General features: G+C 49.5%; 1 protein-coding gene across 5 annotated transcripts in view; it reads left to right on the plus strand.

Moving 5' to 3' along the window:
* The window catches only part of LOC146808638 (uncharacterized), a 261,011-nt gene extending 242,599 nt beyond the window's left edge, over positions 1 to 18,412 (plus strand). For all 5 annotated transcript variants that reach the window (XM_085623667.1, XM_085623668.1, XM_085623671.1 and 2 more), the window contains exon 4: positions 15,278 to 18,412. In XM_085623667.1, coding sequence (XP_085479793.1) covers positions 15,278 to 17,409 — 2,132 coding nt within the window. In that variant the 3' untranslated portion in view covers positions 17,410 to 18,412. The remainder of the gene's footprint in view (positions 1 to 15,277) is intronic.
* The last annotated feature ends 615 nt before the right edge of the window (positions 18,413 to 19,027 follow it).

The raw sequence follows: 19,027 nt of genomic DNA on the forward strand, positions 1-19,027 counted from the left end.
TGGGGCAGGACTTGCAGTGGGCCTCCACATTTGCTCGCATCTTGGGCCAATAGAAGTGGGTGACGAGTCGTTGGTAGGTCTTATCTTGGCCTAAGTGTCCGGCCAAAGGTACATCATGGGCCAGGCCCAGGAGGAGGCTTCGGAAGCGTAGGGGTACCACCAGTACCCGGGCCGATCCCAACTCGGCCGACTTCTGTTCGCTGTACAGGAGGCCGTCCTCCCAGTATATCCAGTGGGTGCCAGTCTGGTCGCCTGCTGCTTGGGCCTCGGCCTGTTGTCGGGGTCCGATGAGGGACGGGCAGGTGGATTGTTCTCGGCAGAACTCTTCACGGGAGGGGCCCCCTTCGCAGGGCCACTGGGCCAGTTCTGGCAAGTCTTCGAGGTGGGTCAGGGTTTCGGGGTCGGAAGGCACTGACCCTTCGTCGGGAGCGGTTGGTTCGTCCAGAAGGGGGTCGTTGGCCTCTGGTGGTGTACTCGGGGTCTCGGGGGTGGTGGCGGTGTCCAGCAGCCGGGCCTCTTCCCCCTCGGAGGGAGGCGCCCTGAGAGTCATGGAGCGCGTGGTGGCGCATACCCATTCGGGTAGGCCCATCATCTCGAGATGGGCTCTCCGTTCCACTTGTCCCCACGGGGAGTTCTCGAGGTCGTTGCCGAGGAGGCAGTCCATGGGCTGGGAGGTTCGGACTGCCACCTTTAACTTGCCGGTGACTCCCCCCCACTCGAAGGGGACTAGGGCCATCCGGCAGAGGCTCTCGGAATTGTCTGAGGATATAACGGGGCAAAAGGCGCCAGGCAGGATCTGATCCTCGGAGATCAGGTGACAATGGACCGCCGTGACACTCGCCCCTGTGTTCCGGAGGCCCTCGATGCGGTGACCGTTGACTGTCACCTGCTGTCGGTACTTCTTCGTATTGGCGGGCAGGGACGTTCCGGGGACCATCTCCCGATCCCCTAGGGAGACCAAGGCCATGGCGGCTGGTTCCCATTCCTCGTGGTCTTCTATCTCTTCCCCCAGGGCTACGGAGGCCATTTGTCGAGCCGGCGGGGTAGTTGTGGCGGTTCGCTGGTACAGGGGACATTGAGGGTCGCTGGCATAGTGTCCGGTCTGTTGGCAGCGGAAACAGGTGATCCTTACTCGGGGCCCCGGCCTCCCTGGTGGCCCGGTGCTGGCCGGAGGTGGAGCTGGAAAGGGCGGAGATGGTCCTCTGGGGGGGCTGAGCGGGGGTCCCCCCGGGAGCTCCCGTTGCCGGCCTTGATTCCCTCCGCCCCTCTGGCGGGGGGGTCCCTGACTGTGGCGACCGTAGTCTCCCACGGGGCCCCGGGAGGCCCGGGTGTTCACCCATCGGTCAGCCTCGACGGCCAGTTTTCGAGGGTCTGTGAGCTTGCTGTCCAGGAGGTGCTGGCGTAGCTCTACGAAGCAATTAGCGGCCAAGTGTTCCCATGCGATTAGGTCGAACAGCTCCTCAAAGGTGGAGACCTTGCTGCCCTTGATCCACCCGTCCAAGGCCCGGCTGTAGAAGTTCACGTACTCCACCCAGGTGGTACCGGGTATCTTTTTACAGTCTCGAAACCGTTGCCGGTACATTTCCGGGGTGAGCCCATACCTGGCTACTAGAGCCTCTTTCATGTGACTATAGGAGTTCATCACGGTGGAGGGCAGGTCCAGCAGGGTATCTCTTCCCTCGCTCAGGAACCGGCCCCACAGCCCAGCCCCCCAGTCTTTCTGCGGGACTCGGTGGGAGGTCATGGCGACTTCGTAGGCCTTGAACCATTGCTGAATATCGTCGTTCTTATAGTATTCTTTTACCACATCCTTGGGGATGTGGACCTTTGGTTCCACGGTGGAGGAGATGGGTTGTGTTCCCGAGGGTTGGGCCCCCTCCTTCCTAGCCTTGAGCTCGATTTTCTTTTAGGCTACGTTCGTGCTCTAGTTGGAGTTTCTTTTCGTCGTGCTCCCTCTGTCGTTTCTTTTCCTCTAGTTCTCCTTGTAGGCGTAACTGTTCCACCGCCAGATTTTCTCAGCCAGTTTTAGCTCTCCTTCGATTTTCAATTTTGCTAGTTCTAGTTCGTGGTGGCGATCTCTTTCTCGGTCCGCTAGTTCCTCTGGGGATAGGCCCCTCTCGGGGGTGCCGTTCCTCCCCGGGTTGCTTCGTGGTTCGTTGGGGGGTTTTTCTTCTGTTTGTGTCCGGGGAGTTTCTGCCTCGACCCATGTTTTTAATGCCCCCTGGAAGTCCTCTTTCGTGCTTAGTCCGGTGGTAGCGATTCCAAAGTCTTTGCAAAATTGTTTCAGTTCTCGGTGCGTATAATATTCTAACTGGTCTTTTTGGAATGTCGTGCTCGGGTTGGTGCCTGCGGCACCTAGTGAAGTTTCTCCTTCCATTCTTCTTGGTAGTGCGTACGCCGTCTACTGTACGATCTCTAGGTGTTGGCTCGGATCCCGTCGCCTGCCACCAAATGTTGGAAGGCGTTCCCCGGGGAGTCTGCGGAATGTGTTCCTGACCACCCTGAGGCCCACCTTTCCCAGAGCTAGGCCGAGCAAGAACAGGGAGGCCCTTCCTGGAAGGGTCTTGTACCTAGGATCGCACACGCTGCGCTTACTCTCTCCTTCGGATAGAGGGACACCACACAGTGATTCGTTGTAAGAGAATATACTTTTATCGATGATTATTAGGGATCTTTATGATCCGGCAGGCAGGTGCAGAGTTAATGCCACAAGTGGCAGCGATTTTGTGATGAGGGGTAAGGGGTAGCGGGACAGTCTTTCAATCAGTGTCTCTGCGAGATATCCGGCGCCCAGCTCTCAATCCTCGAGCTGAGGGGATGTTGCTTCTCTCGGCGATCTCTGCCGATTCTCTTGGAGGAATGCAAAAACAACAATTGATGGACAGAATGCAGAACAATGTCATACATTCACCCCAGTACAGAGATCTGGGCCTAAATCCATCGTTTTTTTGCTCACCATGCCATTCCAGTTTGAACCCAGCCATATGCAAATCAGTCTTGACCCTGTGCCCCATGGGAACAGTCCAGCCCGAACTGCCAAGCCAAGTCCTCCCTGGACTGGAAACAAGCATCCTAGGACCGGTTTCGGGCTTTCAGCCCTCGTCAGCCAGGATAGCCTGATTCCAGTGGCATGGAGAGCATGGGACTCACGTCTGAGCATACCCTTCCCACTCGGGGTGACAAATGCAAAAACAACAATTGATGGACAGAATGCAGAACAATGTCATACATTCACCCCAGTACAGAGATCTGGGCCTAAATCCATCGTTTTTTTGCTCACCATGCCATTCCAGTTTGAACCCAGCCATATGCAAATCAGTCTTGACCCTGTGCCCCATGGGAACAGTCCAGCCCGAACTGCCAAGCCAAGTCCTCCCTGGACTGGAAACAAGCATCCTAGGACCGGTTTCGGGCTTTCAGCCCTCGTCAGCCAGGATAGCCTGATTCCAGTGGCATGGAGAGCATGGGACTCACGTCTGAGCATACCCTTCCCACTCGGGGTGACAAATGCAAAAACAACAATTGATGGACAGAATGCAGAACAATGTCATACATTCACCCCAGTACAGAGATCTGGGCCTAAATCCATCGTTTTTTTGCTCACCATGTCATTCCAGTTTGAACCCAGCCATATGCAAATCAGTCTTGACCCTGTGCCCCATGGGAACAGTCCAGCCCGAACTGCCAAGCCAAGTCCTCCCTGGACTGGAAACAAGCATCCTAGGACCGGTTTCGGGCTTTCAGCCCTCGTCAGCCAGGATAGCCTGATTCCAGTGGCATGGAGAGCATGGGACTCACGTCTGAGCATACCCTTCCCACTCGGGGTGACAAATGCAAAAACAACAATTGATGGACAGAATGCAGAACAATGTCATACATTCACCCCAGTACAGAGATCTGGGCCTAAATCCATCGTTTTTTTGCTCACCATGCCATTCCAGTTTGAACCCAGCCATATGCAAATCAGTCTTGACCCTGTGCCCCATGGGAACAGTCCAGCCCGAACTGCCAAGCCAAGTCCTCCCTGGACTGGAAACAAGCATTCTAGGACCGGTTTCGGGCTTTCAGCCCTCGTCAGCCAGGATAGCCTGGATTCAAGCAAGCCTGGCTGAAGACGGCTGAAATGCCAGAAACCGGTCCTAGGAAGCTTGTTTCCGGTCCAGGGAAGGCATGGCTTGGCAGTTCGGGCTGGACTGTTCCCATGAGGCACAGGGTCAGACTGATTTGCATATGGCCATGTCTGAACTGGGGTGGCAGAGTGGGCTAAAGAACGGTGATGGATCAAACCCAGATCTGTTGACTGGGTGTGAGTGTTTGATTGGTTCTGATGCTCCGTCCATCACCACCCCCTTTTGTACCGCTTTGTTCGCCATAAGTTGGCAGGGTATGCTCAGACGTGAGTCCCTTGCTCACTTTGCCACTGGATTCAAGCAAGCCTGGCTGAAGACGGCTGAAATGCCAGAAACCGGTCCTAGGAAGCTTGTTTCCGGTCCAGGGAAGGCATGGCTTGGCAGTTCGGGCTGGACTGTTCCCATGAGGCACAGGGTCAGACTGATTTGCATATGGCCATGTCTGAACTGGGGTGGCAGAGTGGGCTAAAGAACGGTGATGGATCAAACCCAGATCTGTTGACTGGGTGTGAGTGTTTGATTGGTTCTGATGCTCCGTCCATCACCACCCCCTTTTGTACCGCTTTGTTCGCCATAAGTTGGCAGGGTATGCTCAGACGTGAGTCCCTTGCTCACTTTGCCACTGGATTCAAGCAAGCCTGGCTGAAGACGGCTGAAATGCCAGAAACCGGTCCTAGGAAGCTTGTTTCCGGTCCAGGGAAGGCATGGCTTGGCAGTTCGGGCTGGACTGTTCCCATGAGGCACAGGGTCAGACTGATTTGCATATGGCCATGTCTGAACTGGGGTGGCAGAGTGGGCTAAAGAACGGTGATGGATCAAACCCAGATCTGTTGACTGGGTGTGAGTGTTTGATTGGTTCTGATGCTCCGTCCATCACCACCCCCTTTTGTACCGCTTTGTTCGCCATAAGTTGGCAGGGTATGCTCAGACGTGAGTCCCTTGCTCACTTTGCCACTGGATTCAAGCAAGCCTGGCTGAAGACGGCTGAAATGCCAGAAACCGGTCCTAGGAAGCTTGTTTCCGGTCCAGGGAAGGCATGGCTTGGCAGTTCGGGCTGGACTGTTCCCATGAGGCACAGGGTCAGACTGATTTGCATATGGCCATGTCTGAACTGGGGTGGCAGAGTGGGCTAAAGAACGGTGATGGATCAAACCCAGATCTGTTGACTGGGTGTGAGTGTTTGATTGGTTCTGATGCTCCGTCCATCACCACCCCCTTTTGTACCGCTTTGTTCGCCATAAGTTGGCAGGGTATGCTCAGACGTGAGTCCCTTGCTCACTTTGCCACTGGATTCAAGCAAGCCTGGCTGAAGACGGCTGAAATGCCAGAAACCGGTCCTAGGAAGCTTGTTTCCGGTCCAGGGAAGGCATGGCTTGGCAGTTCGGGCTGGACTGTTCCCATGAGGCACAGGGTCAGACTGATTTGCATATGGCCATGTCTGAACTGGGGTGGCAGAGTGGGCTAAAGAACGGTGATGGATCAAACCCAGATCTGTTGACTGGGTGTGAGTGTTTGATTGGTTCTGATGCTCCGTCCATCACCACCCCCTTTTGTACCGATTCTCTTGGAGGAGCGGGCCGCGAGTCACTCAGCAGGCACCGGAGGTTCTTAGGTCAGGGAGCCGCGACGGCGTCAGCAGGGCTCAGATGGTTCAGAGTTCGGGGAGCCGCGACAGCGTCCGCAGGGCTCAGATGGTTCAGAGTTCGGGGAGCCGCGACAGCGTCCGCAGGGCTCAGATGGTTCAGCGTTCGGGGAGCTGCGAAAGCGTCAGCAAGGCTCAGGTGGTTCAGAGTTCGGGGAGCCGCGACAGCGTCAGCAGGGCTCGGATGGTTCAGAGTTCGGGGAGCCGCGACAGCGTCAGCAGGGCTCAGATGGTTCGGGTAGCGTTCTTCGATTCGGGGAGCGATCGAGCCGCGACCAAGTCCGCAGGCTCTTGTCAGTCCAGGTCTTCTCTGCCTACCGTCCCTTCCGCACCCCTTGTTATACTCCTCCTCCTCTTTGAAGTCCGGAGTCCTCGCAGAGGGGGGACTGGTGCCTGGGGGCGGTGTGCGGGGGTTTCCTGTCGCTTGGCCCCTTGATCCGTTCAGGTGTGTCCGGGGGGGGCTTCAGACGCCCAGCAGGCGAGGCGCCCGCTCACCGGGGGCCTGGTGGTCGATCGAAACCTCCCTCGGAGAAGAGACCAGAGGTGTGACCGGGTCGGCGCCTCTCGGTCTGGTCTGGGTTGGGGGGTTCGCTCTCCCTCGGCCAGGCATGCGTGTTGGGGATCTGGTCGGCCCTCTGGATGTTGGTCCACGGGAGCCGGAAGGCCGTGTCCACGAGGTTCGGCGTGGTTGTCGTGTAACTTGCTGGTCGGGAGGGCCCACGCCACGAGGCCGGTCTCACAATTCGGCTCTTGCTCAGACCATTATTAAATGTGTAGGCACCCTCGCAATCACTGGGCATCCTACCATTCAGGGCCCTCAAGCCCTTTTCCATGCAAAGAGAATTAATCTGGATGGCTACTTCTGGACACCTTTTTATAGGAGGCAGCTCCAGAGGGGGAATACCCCAGTGTAACTCTTCACTATCCTGGGTATCACAGTCAATTACTACAAGCGGTTCAAACGTTACATTGAAAGCACCTGCAACAATGATGAAGTTATCAGTAAACATCGAACAAACTCAGTAGTTCATCTAATACAGGAGATTTTGCACCTCTACAACCCCTTACATACACATTGTGCCCAAGGATCCAATCTCTAACCTCAACAATTGAATGTCTCTATTCTGAAGGGACTTACTATTCAAACATAATTCATTTCTCAGCCAAATAGTTAGGCCCCCAGATGGTCGCCCGTGGGTCCCTTTAGTGGCCGGGATATGAAAGTTTAGATAGCCCACGCAAAAACGTGGTTCTAAAAGCCAGGTCTCCTGGAATAAACAAATATCATTTTTGTTAATGAATGCAACCCAATCCATAATGGATAGTTTAGCATTTAAACCAGCAATATTCCACGAGCATAGAGAACCTCCAACCAAAGGGGGACAATTAGTGTCAGGGATAGTAACTTGGGATACAGGGGATAAACTATAATTGAGTTAGGCAGACCCGGAACTTGGCACTGGGGCAATGATGGAATAATAGCTATTAGGATCTTTGACCGCTTGGTAGACAGGAGTTAAGCGGGGTCAATACAAGAACCTGCCACCGTAGGCACTTGGTACTCAATGTCCATCACCCTCTCATTGTGGTCCCAGGAACCAACACCCCCCACACTATAGAGTCAATCAATACTTTCCAGAGTTGAACCATCCTCCTTTCTGTCACTCAGTTGGTCGCACTTCATCCCCCCTAGATCATACGGGATATATTTTCTTTGTTGAATAGAAGAGCCCTCCGGGGGACTAGACCTATACTCCAAGGCAAGAAGATTTTCTACAAGGGCATTACTTTTTAGAGTTAATTCAACACAATCAACAGAAACCCTAGGTGAAGTAAGTCTAGTGGCTCTAATAATATCATCTCTAATTACAGAATGACATCCCCTAACATGTCTTAGCCAGTGAATCGCCTTATTCGTCAACGACTCGGGATACTCTTTGTCACAATTATTTGGCAACTTAGGGACATTAGTCATAAAGATTTTGTTGAAACAATTAGTGGCATTACCCATAAAATGGTAATTGTAAGCGCCCCAGCCCTCCATAGCATCTTGGACACGGGTTATGGAATCCCTTCCCACACCCACCCTCCTCATACATTTCATTCTATCCTGCACAGTACTCCCAAGGTTAACAATTGGACGATCCAAAATACGACTATTGCCAGCCTTTACCACATCACTATAGGTGACATTACCTTTGGCACTAACTGACTGTCTAATAGATTTACTGGGATAAAGGAGCAGGTCATCTTAGGGTTACCAAAAGGAGGGCAAGGGTCAACAGAGCACTTCCCTACTTTCATAGACAAAGTCTCTACCACTGCCTTCAGTGAAACAATTTCCTCCCTCAGCAAGTGAACCCCTTTTATAAGATCTTGTAAGGTGTTCTCATGGGACTCAGCAGGGATACCTAGAGAAGCAATGGGAGAAGGCATCAAAGTTCCAGGCAATCCCACGCTACTATCACCCGACTGGTTCATCAAGGGGGAAAATCTGTTAGAACACAGTAAAGCGGGTACAGTATCCCCAATGACTATTTTGGAATTCAATGGCAAGACATCCCCTCTAACCGGGACGTCAGGCACAGCCGCTCTGCTAGCCCCCTTACAAGCTCTAATTATACGTTTAGTGCGGAACATGTCCGGGACAGTGGGGGGTGAGATAGACTTGACACACCCCGACTCAACAGGGGGCACAACAGCAACCTCTCCATCTCCAATCGACAGCTGATCAGCCCCCAAAGTAGCCTCACACTCCCCAACCAATAAGCCAATACGTGCCAACGCCCCCTCCGGATCGGGCTGCTTGGCTGCTCGTCGAGTCTTCCTATGTTTACGCAGTTTGGGCAAGATGCTAGTTTCCCCAGCTCCCCCCAGTTACCCATTTCTTGGGGGGTACAAAAATGCCCTCGCGAAACAGACGTGCCCGTGCAAAATAAAAGGCTTAACACACAAGTCACTAATGCCACCCTATAAAGGCACCCCACTCCCCATCCACAGCTATAGAACAATCAAGGGGGGTGCCACAGCCCAGCCTCCTCCAGCCCCTGACGGCCACAGACGGCCCGCCCTTTGACCGGGCTTCGACCGGCGCACCTGCGCGCGTCCCGCGTAGCGGCGGAGCCGATTGTTTATATACCGCTGGGTGAAGGCAACAACTGGCAGCAGGTGAGGCAGCCCCTCAGACCTCTGGGGCTTGTAGTCCGGCAACCTTGGGCTTCTCCCAGCAGCGACGCGTTTCCCGCGAAGCGGGAAGCGCTAGGTGTTTTTGAAGGTGCTGGGTGGAGGCAACAACAGGCAGCAGGTGAGGCAGCCCCTTAGACCTCTGGGGCTTGTAGTCCGGCAACCTTGGGCTTCTCCCAGCAGCGACGCGTTTCCCGCGAAGCGGGAAGCTCTAGGTGTTTTTGAAGGCGCTGGGTGGAGGCAACAACTGGCAGCAGGTGAGGCAGCCCCTTAGACCTCTGGGGCTTGTAGTCTGGCAACCTTGGGCTTCTCCCAGCAGCGACGCATTTCCCGCGAAGCGGGAAGCGCTAGGTGTTTTTGAAGGCGCTGGGTGGAGGCAACAACTGGCAGCAGGTGAGGCAGCCCCTCAGACTTCTGGGGCTTGTAGTCCAGCAACCTTGGGCTTCTCCCAGCAGCGACGTGTTTCCCGCAAAGCGGGAAGCGCTAGGTGTTTTTGAAGGTGCTGGGTGGAGGCAACAACTGGCAGCAGGTGAGGCAGCCCCTCAGGCCTCTGGGACTATTAGTCCGGCAACCTTGGGCTTCTCCCAGCAGCGATCATATCATGCAAATATATAAAATACATTGGTAGGGTGAATGAGGTATTCCATTGTTACGTGGGAACAAGAGTGAGATCCGACCGACCCGGGGACCCATGTGGCATCCCTGGTCCCCAGTCAAGACAGTACCATGAACAATCATTTGGGCGCCCTGGCATGTACCTCCCCAGTTTCGTGGTGTTTAATCTCATCAGTATCGGGGCCTGACTCTGTCTGTTGTCTCCCTTGCGGCAGGGACTAGGGGCCCGATTCACAGAACTAACTTAAGACAAAATCCTAAACTTACTACCATTTTGGTATTCACAGAAGGCACTTACTCATTTTGGTATTCACAGAAGACACTTACTCACTTCGGTATTCACAGAAGTTAGGAGTCCTAACTTTAGGACTCCTAAGTGCCTTCTGTGAATACCGAAAGTCTTAAAATTAGGATTTTTCTCAGTTTAGGAGTCCAAAAGTTAGGACTCTTAACTTTACTACTACTAAACTGAGAAAAATCCTAATTTTAAGGCTTTCGGTATTCACAGAAGGCATTTAGGAGTCCTAAAGTTAGGAGTCCTAACTATACTATTACTAAACTGAGAAAAATCCTAATTTTAAGACTTTCGGTATTCACAAAAGGCATTTAGGACTCCTAACTTCTGTGAATACCGAAATGAGTAAGTGCCTTCTGTGAATACCAAAATGGTAGTAAGTTTAGGATTTTGTCTTAAGTTAGTTCTGTGAATCGGGCCCTGCGAGTTTATCCGTCAGAGCTCGCCATGTGCTTATCACGTCTTTGAGTTTGTCATCCTTGCTACTCAAGCGTATATGCATCTCCTGCGCTAGGGCCCACTCAGCCACATCTTTGTGCCATATCTCCATTGTTGGGGCACGCTGAGACAGCCATGTAATAGCAACTCTATGGTGAGCCAATCCCATTGCTAACTGACCAAATTTGTAAGTTGACTTCCGACCCCGTTGACGTCTAAATTGTCCTAACAGGCAGCGTTTGGGAGTAAGTTGAATGTGTAGCCGCGCGGCGCACACCAATTCTTCGACCACTAGCCGCCAGAAGAGGTATATTGCTTTGCATGACCATGCCAGGTGCAGGACATCTGCCCCTCTGGTGTCACAACGTGGACATGTATCTGTGCGTGACTGGTCCATTCTATGAAGGTTTATGGGCATCAAATAAGTTCCTTGCAGGAAGTTGTAATGAATCAGCCAAAAGCGGGCATTACTGGAGACTGTATGAGTGAGTTTGCATGTTTGCCGCCAAGCTGCATCCTCAATCGGGGTGTCAATGTCTAGATTCCACACCACTAGGGCCCGCTGAGGAGCATCTATTGTGTCTGAGTGCATCGCCCTGTAAAGATGTGTGATTAAGTGTCTGCTCGCGCCACACTTAAGGAGTATCTCTAGAGTAAGAGTAGATGGCTGGGTAACATGGCCAGGCGTGCTTAGCCATTTCTGCCAAGCACACATGTTGTAGAAATTGTCCCTGGCCCAGACCAAACTCATCCTGGGCATTCTCAAAGGAGAGGAAATGTTCATCTGGGTAGAGCGCTCCCCATTGTTCGCAACCTCCCTCCTTCCAAGGTTGAAATGACACATTAAGCTCCATCTGTCTGACTGGCTTGAGAATCCAGAATGGGAGCTCCTTGTGAAACGGTGCATGACCGAGAACAGCCATCACAAACCGCTGCCATACTGCGACTGTCTGTCTTACTTTATATGGACTGTCCATTGGCGTGCCCCTTCCCTCTATCAACAGCTCGGGGAAACGTCCCGCTTCCACCCTACCCTCCAGTAGCCGTGTTCCTCAGCTTGGGTCTGTATCAAGCCATCGAGCTGCGTTTTGAAGCCTGACAACGTAATAGTAGAGGTGCAGACGCGGGACCGCCAATCCTCTCAATGCACAGGGCTTGGTCTGCGTGGTCAATGCTACTCTACTGCGTCCACCCGCCCACAAGAGCGATGTAAGGAGTGAATTTAATTGGTGAAGCATTGATGTCGGGATGGGGCATAGGGCGTTTTGCAGTGTGTACAGACATCTCGGCAGGAGAACCATCTTCGAGATGGCCAGCCTGCCCATCAAGGACAGGGGTAATGCATTCCAGAAAGCTACCGATTTCTTTAGAGAATCCAGGAATCTGCCCATATTAAGACGCAATTGTTGCACCCCACTCTGGGCTGTCTGTATTCCCAGGTACCTGAACGACACTAGTTCCCAATGTAAACCTAGTGGACGGAGGCGGTCGAACGGGTTCCCAATCAGAGAAGCGAGTGGAAATATAAGAGATTTTGATTGATTAATTCAGATACCTGATATGTCACCAAATTCCTCCAGGAGACGCAGGAGCTCAGGCATTGCTGTACGGGGCGATGAGATATAGAATAGCGCATCGTCTGCATACAACGATATGACATCATGGACGCTACCTAATTGTATGCTATATGGCCGCAAGTGCTGTCTGGCCTTGATGGCTAATGGTTCAATCGTCAAGGTAAACAGGAGTATGCACAGCGGGCAACTCTGGTGCCACGGCCCAATGTCCAGGCCTCCAAACGGATCTGACCCAACTGGACCCTGGCGAGGGGATTCGAGTAAAGCAGTTTGATCCATTCCTGGTACTGTGGACCAAAACATATCACTCTGAGAATCTCCAATAAATATCCCCAGTCAACTGTATGAAATCAATACAAATATAAAGATCAGAGTTGTACCACATATAAACGAAAGAACAATATAAGCACATGAATATTTCGTACTTAATAGCTATAATTCTCGAATAGTCCAGTAGTATTCGTCGTTTATTAGTGCTTCATATTGATGTTCATAAAAACCAGCCAGTGCGTTTCGTCCAATAGACAATGGACTTCTTCAGGGCAGAAATTCACTGTCATCAAATAATTCCAGTCATATCGTCATTATGATGAAAATTGTTTCCTACATGTAAGCCATTTCTGAAGCGGCATCTGTGTCAACAATATTACTGGATTCGCACTTTTATGAACAAGGTTTTCATGTAGCCATCCAAGTGTTGAGCTCGAATATATGACGTTTCATCGCAGTGTTTACACCGCGATACCTTTACAAAGCAGGCATTACAACGCAAGTTGTTACAATGATTTGAGTTGGAGGGTGCTGGACTTAGGACTAGTATGATTGACTATTACATCTCCAGTCTACGTACAGTAGGGAAGGTGTTGGAATAGTAAATCATACTATTCCTTAGGTTAGAGCGCCATCCAGCGCAAGTCATTGTAATGACTTTGGTTATAATACCCATGTTGTAAAGGTATTGCGGTGTAAACACCGCAATGTAACCAATGTTTCCCGTGGAGCTCAGATTGTCAAAGTAATAAAAACATTTAAATAGGGGAATGTCCACCCTATATCTGGCACTTTGATGGGTGCTGTGATACTGAGAGAATGGAGAACTCCCTCTGAAAATCTGTGTCTGGTGGAAAAGACGAACTGTGTCAAATGAGTTCGCTAGGTCGATAGAGACCAGCGCCATCTCGACATCTCGATCCTAGGTTTCGTGTAGCACATGTGTGAGCCTTCTAAGGTTCATGCCTGTGGGTCTGCCTGGAATAAAGCCGCACTGGTCCTCATGGACTAGGGCTGACATGTGAGGGGCCAGACTATTTGCTAGCAATTTACATAAAATGTTGACGTCTGCATTGATTATTGTGATTGGCTGATACACTGCAGGACGTGACCCGTCTTCCCCTGGTTTTAGGAGTATACTGATCTCTCCCCTCCCGCATAGCTGGGGGGAGAGTCCCTGCATATCTTGCCTAAAGAAGAACTTCAAGTAGGCGTTGCGTCGTCTCTGCTGGGTAGGCCTGGTAGAGTTCAGCTGGACCCAACACGCCCATGCCCTGGGCCTTCCAATGAGGGATCATGTCCAACGCCTCTCTGAGTTCCTCGAGTATTAGGGGAGCCTTCAGCTCCTCTAAGGCCTCAGCCGATAACTTCAGAAAGGCGAGACTCTCCAGGAACGGGATGTAACGGGCTGGGGCAATGGTAGGGTCTGCCGTGTACACTTCCTGTAAGTGGCACCCAAATGTTTCCGCTATGCTCTGCCTTGTAGCCACTAACCTGCCCTCCACAAACATTAAACTTTAGCAAAAATCACAGATTGTAACACCTTTCTGAGAGGTAAAGTTAAAGAAACTGTTTAGGTCGCCAAATGTCTTGGCACTCAACATTCCCACACTTCTACTGATAAATATGGTACCTTACTTGTGTGGGTGGACAAATCACAGACGCGAGGTAAGACCTCCAAATGCAATGTGGGGAAGGCAAGATTTTTCCTTGGAATTTGAATCTTTCTAGGGATGTCGTTATCGGGGCCCATGGTCAGCTGGCACACAGTAAAACCTATCAACACCACATATTTCTGAAAAATCAACACTGTATGGTATGGTAGTGCAGCTATGTGAAAACACCTGCTTTTTCATATCCATTATGCCCTACAAAAATCCAACTAGCATTAATTTCCGATTTTGCTTTCTTCTCTCGGAGGAAAAGTTTCTCAATTTGTGGGAATCGGACTAAAGTTTTATCATGATGCTCATACAGGATTCCTTTGCTGAGAGGCACTATTGGAAATGTAGCCATTCTCCTTTCCAGTGGTGCCTTTCATGTGATTCAATCCACCCCAGGCCACAAAAAGCCCCTAGATGCAAATGCAACTAATTGAAAATGTCCCTCGTTTCCCTTTCCTTGGTGGGCTGATTGGTGAGGGCCAGGCTCCAATTTCCCCTTCCACTGAAGGGAAAGGATCAGTTAACAAATTGCCCCATTTGACAAGGAGTGGTCCCCTTTTCCCCATAACTAAACAATCCCTGGTGGCCTAGAGGATGATTCCTGCTTGTCGAGTGCAGGTCCTTAGAGGCACCATTGGAAAAGGAAGACTCATGCAGCTGGGATGTGGGGGGCAGATTGCCTCCCGACGCGAACAGCAAAATTTACCATTCTTGAGTGACCTCATTGCCAAGCATGATGAAGATGATGATGACATGTGACATGCCCTCGAGGTGCTGAGATTATCGAGTGTGCTGGGGAGGGACTGGGGAGCTAGCACCACAATGCTTCTGCATCTGCGCATGGTTGGGATATAGATGGCCAAAGCTTCCGGTGCAAGCGTTTGGGAGTTTCCACACACCACCTTGAAGGACATGATGTTCACGTCCCCCGCAGGAAAGGGGCTAACCCCTGCATTATATTCATGGGGAAAGGAAAAGTGTGTAAGCTACTTTCAAACTGGTACTGTGATCACAGCTCCGTGGGTGTGAATCTTCTTGTTATATGCATTAATCTTCTGAGTATTGCTTGTGCTTGATTGAGAGGTGTTGATAAATCTGCATGAAGTTCTACAGTGACAAATAATTACGTAGTAAGTGCCCACGTACCCCACAGCTTGGTAAAAACAATGCTCTTATTTGTTGTTACATTTAAACCTTTATTCATTAAAATACAAGTGCAAAATACCTGTGGCGTAGACACCACTTTCAATTCAAACTATTGTGAAACATCTAAGTTTTATGTGCCTTAAATATTGATCCCCAAATGATCATACTGCCTAGATCACAAGAGGTCAATAAAAGGAAAATGAAACTCCACATTCTGTACCCCTACTCACTACCACAACACTCATTCCACCTCCATCAAATGTGCCCCACTATCATAGCCAGAAATATTAATGTCTCAATTTTTTTCTGTCCAACAGAGAATGCACCAATCAAGAAATATATGATGAGGAGAAATGGACGTTTTACTGAAATAACAGAAGAACGCAAGACATTATCAAGAAAAACCAAAGAGAAGCGCTTCCTCAGGTCATCGCGAAGAGAACCCACCAAGAAACAGAATCAATCACAGAAAAAAAATACGGGCACGAAAAGGAACAGGCAGAAGCAATATGTTAGATATGATCCAGGTGTTAACCAATCTACTATTGATCCAGAAAGAACATTCTTGTGTACAGTTTGTGGAAAGGGCTTTGGCAAGTCTTCCAGCTTGAATATACACAATCGAATACATACCGGTGTAAAGCCGTACCCATGCACACAATGTGGAAAAAGCTTCAGACATTCATCCTATCTGATGGCTCATCAGTTGATACACAATGTTGATAGAGCCTACTCATGTACCACATGTGGGAAGAGTTTTAGACAATTATCAGGTCTAAGGGTACATCAGAGAGTACACACAGGTGTTAAGCCGTACACCTGTGAGGACTGCGGAAAGAGTTTCACCACATCATCGAGCCTTACAGCTCACCAACGAATACACACAGGAGAAAAACCATTCCTTTGTACCGAATGTGGGAGGAGCTTTAGCCAGTCCTCTCACCTTGCTGTACATCAGCGAATCCACACAGGACAGAAACCACATAAATGTAAGGATTGTGGAAAGGCCTTTCGTGAGTCATCCAGTCTAGCTGTGCACCAGCGAGTACATACTGGAGAAAAACCGTACACATGTAATCTTTGTGGGAAGACCTTTAGCAGGCTGTCACAGCTTCACATACACCACAGAATACACACACAAGAGAAACCATATACATGCACAGAATGTGAGCAGGCTTTTAGCCAGGCATCACACTTAATCACACACAAGCGTACGCACTCAGGTGAGAAACCATATGGCTGTAAAGAGTGTGGAAAACATTTTAGCCAGTCTTCAAATCTAGCAAAACACCAGCTAATACACAAAGGAGAAAAACCATATGTATGCACCTTATGTGGGAAATCATTCCTCCATTCTTCATTCCTTGCCCAGCACCAGCGCACCCACACTGGGGAGAAGCCATACACATGTAAAGAGTGTGGGAAAAGCTTCAGACGGTCAACTCACCTTTCTACTCACATTAGTATTCACACAGGGGAAAAGCCCTATAAATGCACTGAATGTGGGAAGTGTTTCAGACAATCATCATATCTTGTCATACATCAAAGAATACACACTGGAGAGAAACCTTACACATGCAGCAAATGTGGGAGAGGTTTCAGTATGTCATCAGACCTTCGAAAACATGAGCGAACACATACAACAGAAAAACCTTATGCATGTCCGGCATGTGGAAAGAGTTTCAGCCAAGCTCAGACCTTGAAAATTCATCAAAGAATTCACACAGAAGAGAAGCCTTTTACCTGTAGTGTGTGTGGGTTGAGTTTCAGATGGTCTTGTAGCCTGAGTGCGCACCAGAAAGTACACCAAACTGAGAAACAAAACTCTTGCAGTCAGTGTGGGAAAACCTTCAGGGCCATGTCAACATTAGTCTTACACAAACGAATCCACTCAGGTGAGAAACCGTACACGTGTAGTGAATGCGGAAAGCATTTCAGGCAGGCCTCTCACCTCACTATGCATCACAGGATTCACACAGATGAGAAACCGTATCCATGTCACACATGCACAAAGACCTTCAGGTCATCCTCGGCACTTCTTCAACATGAAAGAACACACACCGGGGAAAGACCGTATGCAAATACACATATATGTGATGTGTGCGGGAAAGGCTTCAGACTGTCTTCATTGCTGACCCTTCATAAGAGAATACATACAGGAAAGAAACCACATACATGTAATGAATGTGGTAAAAGCTTCAGAATTAAATCGTACCTAACAATTCATCAGGCAATACACACCGATGAGAAACAGCATAAATGCAGTGAATGTGAAAAGGCATTCCATGTGAAATCCAATCTCATTAGGCACACACGCATACATACGGGTGAGAAACCATATGCATGTAGTGAATGCAAAAAGAGTTTTAGCAGATTATCAAACTTATTTAAACACCAGAAAATACACACTGATACACTCATAGTGTCCGATTCACAAAGGCTGTATTAAATATTTGTGTACTTTTTTTGTATTCAGAAATTACAATTTAATAATAAGTTTACAACTACTGAGACGCTGCAGTCTGGGCGAAGAGCTCTGCAAATAAAAAGATAGGCCTTTCCTATCTTTTTATGTGCAGAGTACTCCGCCCCGAATAGTAAGTCTCTGCAGCCGTAAGCTTTATTGAATTGTAGTTTGTGTATACGAAAAACCTTAAACTTACACAAAAGTATAATGAATTGAGAGTAATCGTGACTGGCTACTGTTCGACACCATTCAAAAATTGAGAGATACCCATGTTGTGTTTTGATTTAAGCTCCTGCTTCTCTGTCCATAAATAAGGAATCAAGGCCATTTCAGATGAGGCCTTTTTGGGTTTAAAGGTGAACCATGGCACCAGATTTTAAGAGTGAAACCGGTGGGAAAGCATGATCTTAGGATGTTGTGGCTTCTTATGAAGGGCCTCATCCTTCGTTCAGGGACAGGCAGCAAAATGCTGGGCATTGCATTGCAGTCATGTCTTGTTTCATTGGTTTATAGTTTCATACATGTGGCACCCAAGGGAGTCTGTGCACGTCTGTATATAGAATGGGGCCATTACTATTTTGAGACTCACATGCCATTTCCATTGTGTCAAGCCCAAAATATGAAGTGTGCACGTTCATTACTGAAGCTGTGTTAATTTGCAGGAGCCCTCTCCGTTTTTCCAAACCAAGCAGTACTGTAAGACGTCCAGAATCTTTAGCCTGGTACCTCTTTAACAAAATATTTATATTATATTTCCCATCGTTCTTCCTTTGCTCTGGCTGCTTGTTCTTCCATTTAGCATTAAGGTTTTCCCACAGCCACTTCCATGTCTCCTTGCTTGTCTTTTTTTTGCCGTCCACTCTTGGTGCCAGCTATCACGTCGTACTTATCTTGTAAATCTTCAATTTTTCTCATGCTAAGTTACAATGTTGTTCTTGTTTACTGATGTTAATGGCAGGAATAAAAGGTTACATTACCTGTTCATACCAAACATTCACATATATCTCTGTTGTTTCACAATCAGCAGTCTGTTACCAAGCACTGCCAGCATTGTATGTCACACCGTTTATGTGCACCAGTTACCAGCATTGTTGGGCCTGGCCCTCTCTGCAGGGTCACCCCAAAACCTTTTGCCTCCACTTTTAGCAGAATTTGTTTTTGCGGGCCTTAGAACTCTGTGCACTATACCACTGCTAACCAGTTCTAAAGTGCATGTGCTCTCTCAAAACATGGTTAAATTGGCTTATATCCAATTGACAAATGTAATGTACTTGTAAGCCCCTTGTAGAGTGGTATACCATATACCCATGGCCTGTAAATTAATTGCTACCAGTGGGCCTGTAGTCCTTGTTGTGCCAGCTACATACATTTCACCTTAAAAGATGTCCCAGGGCTACCATTGCAGCTTCACTGCAGTTTTAAACTGTCATGTCCATTTAACATTAAAATCCCCTTGCCCAGCCCTATACATCCCTGTTATTACATATGCATCTCCCTTAAGATAGGCCTTAGGTAGTCCATAAGACAGGATGCTATGTAATTACAAGGGTGGATATGTAGTTTTAAGTTTTACATGTCCTGATAGTGAAAATCTCCTGAA

This window comes from Triturus cristatus, chromosome 8 (assembly GCF_964204655.1).
Source record: "Triturus cristatus chromosome 8, aTriCri1.1, whole genome shotgun sequence".
Classification (NCBI taxonomy): domain Eukaryota; kingdom Metazoa; phylum Chordata; class Amphibia; order Caudata; family Salamandridae; genus Triturus; species Triturus cristatus.